At 35.8% G+C, this 6,091-nt stretch overlaps 1 protein-coding gene across 2 annotated transcripts; it reads left to right on the forward strand.

Moving 5' to 3' along the window:
- Positions 1 to 1,310: 1,310 nt before the first annotated feature.
- On the forward strand, positions 1,311 to 4,117 carry LOC103418435 (CBL-interacting serine/threonine-protein kinase 10-like). 2 transcript variants are annotated; one of them, XM_008356570.4, is made up of 2 exons: positions 1,311 to 1,744; positions 2,152 to 4,117. In XM_008356570.4, the coding sequence occupies exon 2, from the start codon at positions 2,582 to 2,584 to the stop codon at positions 3,989 to 3,991; it is 1,410 nt and encodes a 469-aa protein (XP_008354792.3). In that variant the 5' UTR covers positions 1,311 to 1,744; positions 2,152 to 2,581; the 3' UTR covers positions 3,992 to 4,117.
- The last annotated feature ends 1,974 nt before the right edge of the window (positions 4,118 to 6,091 follow it).

The raw sequence follows: 6,091 nt of genomic DNA on the forward strand, positions 1-6,091 counted from the left end.
TAATAAGGATTCGATCTAAAAATCAAATTATAATATGATAATTCCCAATATAAGGTTGTCGAATGAGAACGTTCTGGATTAGCATGACACTGAAGTCCATTTATATTCAATTAACATATACACAGTCACATTGATGCTCAATTTATTTTAAATTAATGCAAGTTAAATTACATTCGAGTTGTCCCACTTTCAATAACGGATCTAAAGATTTTTTTCTTAAAAGAACAAAGATTGAGAAGAATTTGTGCTCGACCCAATCTGAATCTCTCAACATTCATATCCATAAAAAACATCGAAGAAAGATGCTAGGATACTTTGATGAGAGACATGAATTTTCAGAGGGAGCGATAACTTTCATTAGCACTTATCTGATTCCGTCACTGCTCATTCTTTAGATATTTTCTTTCAAATCATTTTCTCTTTATCGTCAAATTAAAATTGAATTGTGTGTAGCAATTTTTCATTGTTTTGACAAAGATACTTTTGTATATGGGTGATATTGTAAGTATCCTATCAATTTTTTTTAGTAGCTGTTTGCTCTAGATACGACTCATTTAGAAATATTTTTAAAATAATTGAAAGTGTTTTTCTTGAAATTAATTTTATGTTTCAAAAGCATTTAAAATATTTTTTCAGAATACCAAACATTCAAAACACAAATTTTACCAACTTAAAAAGTAAATTAAATGAAAAACCTACAAATCCTAGCGTGTATAGGTCGGCACACACGCACACAACAAACCTACTTCGCATGGGCTCAGACGTAGGCCCGCGCGTTCTGGGTCACCGGGTTTCTGGCAGAGGTAATATTATTATTATTATTTGTTTGGTCAAGTCCTCTAAGTAATCTTTATTAATTAATAAAATTTTCTTTACCAATGAAATGAAAATGAAAAGATAAATTAATTTTTTATTATAAAAAAATGATGAGCAATAATATAATTTTATAAGTCTAAATTTTACTATTTTTTTATTAAACCTCATCTACAAGTAATGTTAAAATACCTTCAATATTTATATAAACAAAAAAAAAAAAAAAAAAACATCTCACTCCCCCATATTCTCTCTCTCCCTTTCTCATTTTTATTTTAAAAAAAATATGTTCTTACACATAAAATATATAAGCAAATGTTAATATTAATTAATTATATTACCTGGACGGCTTAACCCAAAAAAAAAAGAAAGTAATATTAGCTCTGCCAGAAACCCGGTAACCCAGACGTGCGGGCCTACGTCTGAGCCCATGCGAAGTAGGTTGGTTGGGTGTGCGTGCCTACCTATACACGCTAGGATTTGTAGGTTTTTCATTTATTTTATTTTACTTCACTTCATTTGCATGAACATATGTTTTTTAAAAAATAAAAGGAAGAGTGAGAGAGAGAGAGAAAATAGGGGAGTGAGAGGTTTTTGTTTATGTTTTTTTTATTATTATTAATATAAATAATGAAAATATTTTAACATTATTTATAGATGAAATTTTAATAAAAAATAATAAAATTTAGACACATAAAATTACATTGTTATTTATCATTTTTTTTATGTTATAGGAGATTAATTTATCTTTTTACTGACAAATTTTTTTATATTAATTAGTAGATTAGTAGAAATAAAAACCGAAGGGTTTACGTCATTATTTTTTTTCAAGTAAAGTTTGATGTTAATATTTTGAATTCGAGCACAACCTCCTGCTCTTCTCTCTCTCCTTTTCTTCGTTCGCAGGATCTTCTCCTTCGTCAACAAAAAGGTATGATTTCCAATTTTCCTTTTATGTTATATATTGTTTTTCATAGTTTTTTAGCTTTGAGAATTGATCGAAACATCTAGAGGGAATTGGAATTTTCCGTTGAGAATTAAGCCGGATTAGTTTTGATCAAAAGAATATCGAAGAATTAATTGCTAGTTATTTCATGGAGATTTGTTGTTTTATAACATTTTTCTGATTCCTCTGCTTAATCGGCGGGTTACTAATTTTGTTGTTGAATAAAAGTTTGAACTTTTAATCAGGGTGTGTTGTCAATCTTTCGTCAAATTAGAGCTTTTTTGATGTATTATGTGTAATTGTTTCAAGGGGTTAGTTTCAATACATGGAAAATTGACAAAGATTGTAACTTTTTCGTGTTTTAATCGCTGTCCTGTTTCCGACTTTTTTAGGTTTGGCTTTACAAATTTGAGCTAAATTTTGGGTAATTGTGTGGAAGATCGTTGCGTTACGGGTTTTTTTTTGCATAATTCATCATTACATTGGAAGCAAAAACCCGGGGAATGCTGAAAGATGTGCCATAGCGTGCCGGACTCTGCCTCACAACTCCATGAGGTTGTGCCTAGAATCGAACTGTCCTTCTTGATTCTTGCTGGTGAGGGACCTGTAAATCAAAGCTGGTTTGCTCTCGGATTCCAGAAGCAAGTTGGGCCTTCTATTATGCACGCAGCGCCAGTTGTGTTAATGCATGACCATTGTGAAGATGGTTGACGGTTGAGCTTCTTGTGGTATTATAAACTCCTGCACTGTATATTGTGGATCATATAGATCGTAACCGCGGGAGGAAATTGTGTATTTTTTGTTTATTAGGTTTTGATTGGGATGGAGAATAAATCGCATGTGCTGATGCAAAGATATGAGTTGGGGAGATTGTTGGGTCAAGGGACTTTTGCCAGGGTTCACTATGCAAGGAGCTTGATAACGAATCAGGGTGTGGCCATTAAGGTTATTGACAAAGAAAAGATTATGAAGGTCGGGTTGATGGATCAGATCAAGCGAGAAATATCTGTTATGAGACTGGTTAGACACCCTAATATTATACACCTCTATGAAGTCATGGCAACCAAAACTAAGATATACTTTGTCATTGAATATGCTAAAGGCGGTGAGCTATTTAACAAGGTTGCTAAAGGAAAGCTGAAGGAGGACGTTGCAAGGAAATATTTTTCGCAGCTAATCGATGCTCTTGATTTCTGTCATAGTAGGGGTGTTTATCATCGGGATATAAAACCGGAGAACTTGTTGCTCGATGAGAATGATAATTTGAAGATCTCTGATTTTGGGTTAAGTGCCCTCGCTGAAAGCAAGCGCCAAGATGGGCTACTCCACACCACCTGTGGTACTCCTGCCTATGTTGCTCCGGAAGTTATTAACAGGAGAGGCTATGATGGTGTGAAAGCTGATATTTGGTCTTGTGGAGTTGTCTTGTATGTCTTATTGGCAGGCTGTCTACCATTTCAAGATTCAAATTTGATGGAGATGTACCGGAAGATTGGGAAAGCAGAATTTAAATGCCCAAATTTTTTCTCACCGGAAGCACGTAGGCTACTGTACAGGATGTTGGATCCAAATCCCAATTCTAGGATTTCCATAGCCAAAGTTGGGGAAAGTTCTTGGTACAGAAAGGGACCATACTCCAAAAATATGAAATCTGAAATAGGAAACAAGGATGCGGCTCGTATGAGTGCAGAAGCTTCCGGTTCCAGTGAGAATAGTATGGCTTCTAAGGAAAAGCAAGAACCAGGGAGACCTCCAAACATGAATGCTTTTGATATTATCTCCCTTTCTGCCGGATTTGATCTGTCTGGCTTGTTTGAAAAAGATCCTTTTCACAGAGTAGTAAGATTCACTTCCAGACAACCTGCTACGGTCATCATCTCCAAGTTAGAAGAAATGGCTAAGCAACTGGAGCTGAAAGTGAAGAAGAAGGATGATGGATTGTTGAAAATTGATGGATTAAAGGAAGGTAGAAAGGGGATTTTGTCCATAGATGCAGAGATATTTGAAATCACTCCAACTTTTCATCTGGTCGAGGTGAAGAAATCAAGTGGGGATACATTGGAATTCCAGAAGATGTTGGACGACATAAGACCTGCTCTTCGAGACATAGTCTGGGTTTGGCAAGGTGAGGAAGAGCAGCAACAGCTGCAGGAAGAGCAGCAACAGCAACAACAACCAGAAGTCCCGCCGCGGCAACAAGAACAACTGCCTCAGCATCCTCCACGACAGTAACAAGTTGCCGGCATTCCCATGGTATCTTATTTTTGTTTGTACATTTTACAGTCTGCTAAGTTTTCAACTTTGTATTGTCCTTGCAATTGTCATGACCGTCTTAATAAACTTGTTCTTCTTCGTATATGTACATGACTACAATGATTATGATTGTGTGAAACTCTGATTATTGTTTTCGACATGGTTCTGCATTTTTCGTGCAACCATGTTCCATCCATGAATTTCGTTACCTGTTCGACATCGATTTTCAGCTGGGTATATGCCGCTACTGCATTCTCTTCTTTCTGAGACTACTAGTTGGTTTACCAAAACCAAATTTCTGGTTGAAAGTTAAGTACAAGAGGGATGGTTTTCCTTTGTGTGCCCCTATGGGAACATTTTCTCCTGACCTGCTAGTCCAACTGCTTATTGGATACTTCCAACTCCAAGCGTGTTGATTGCAATTGGCAAAAAATATTAGGTGAAAGCGTGGAATATCTAGCCATTAGGATACACCACGTGTGGGATCAGATGTATATACTCAATGCTGCTGTGTAGACTTACTAGTCTCGTAGACACGTGTCACAGTTTCAACGGGGAAGGGAGGAGGAGATATCACTAGATCGGGGAGCTTTTTTGCTTACTATAATAATATAGTGTATGGTCGCTATACACTCTATCATTTACTATGTGTCTTTTCACCTAACATTAGTTTTTTTTTTTTTTTTTCAAAATTGAAAAATGAACATTTAGTAGCATGTGGTCTAATTTCTTAGTAGATAGAATGTTGGTTTCTACTCATGCGTTCTAGGTTCAAAATTGCCCAATCTCCCAAATTATTGTAATAGCTTCGAACATTTTCTCTCCCATTAATAATAATAATTTTCTTAAAAAAAGAAGAAAGAAAATGAAATTTAATAATAAAATTAACCAGAGTTAGGTGAAAGGACACGTAACAAATGATGAAGTGTATGATGAGCATATACTATAATTTATAGTGGTAGTTTATAGTGGTGAGAAAAAAGTTGCTCCTACATCAGGGTGGAGTAGGATTATCTCTCTTTCTATTTTCATCTTCATTCCTCCCCTCCTCTCACATATTGCTTTTTGTCTTATTGTCTCTATAAAAAAATCAATATAAGATGTTGACGTGGTTAAACCGTAACCGTTCAAATAAGAAGGGAGATAATCCTCCTCCCATCAGGGTTTAGGGGGACGAACAAAAACAGACTGCTTGTATCTTGAGAAAGCACATTGGAGGAAATATGGATAAGAGGGGTTATTAGATCATATATTTATACCTTATTCGTGTATAATCACATTTGTAAGTGATGCATAGAGTCAACATTCAATGAGATAAATTTATTAATTGAATTATCATGTACACATCATTTGCTATGATCCCCCTCCCTTTTTTTTGGCTTCAAATAAATACCACTCTTTCTTTTTCTTTTTTTGACTAAAAATAATTTAATTTAACTAATCTAAATTGTGGAGAGAGGAATACGAGCTCGGGTGCCTATGGTGAGCACATCATCTCTAGCTAATGTTGATGTCCTCACATCCATCATACCCAAACCCCACTCACAATCGCTCAAACCAAAACAACAACAGAGAGAAGAAACAAAGTCCACTTGTTCCTGTACGATCGAAAACACAAGAAAACACACAACATTAATCACTTAACTCCATCTATTCTTCTGGAGTTACTGTTACCTATGGAGAATCATTCCCTTGTGCCGTTGGGTTTTCGCCTCATACCCACCGATCAAGAGCTCGTTGGCCACTTTCTCTACAACTTTTTGGAGAACATACCGCTATTACCGCCACACAACACCCTTATACATGAGTGCAACATCTTCGGCAACAAATCAAAACCCTCGGAGATTTGGGAAGCGTATGGAGGAACTCAACTTGCTGATGATCAATCGGCCTTGTATTTCTTCTCTGAGCTCAAGAGGCTAAACACCAAGGGTACCGCAAGAAGTTAAAGCTTAATTACCGCAAGAAGTTAAAGAATGAACAGGTTTTGGTGAAAGAAAGTAAAACTAACTCAAAATGTAAGGCAGCTAAAACCAGTTTGCAGTACTTGCAGTTATCAAAGCAGTGCAGTACAAGTAG

This window comes from Malus domestica, chromosome 03 (assembly GCF_042453785.1).
Source record: "Malus domestica chromosome 03, GDT2T_hap1".
NCBI lineage: Eukaryota > Viridiplantae > Streptophyta > Magnoliopsida > Rosales > Rosaceae > Malus > Malus domestica.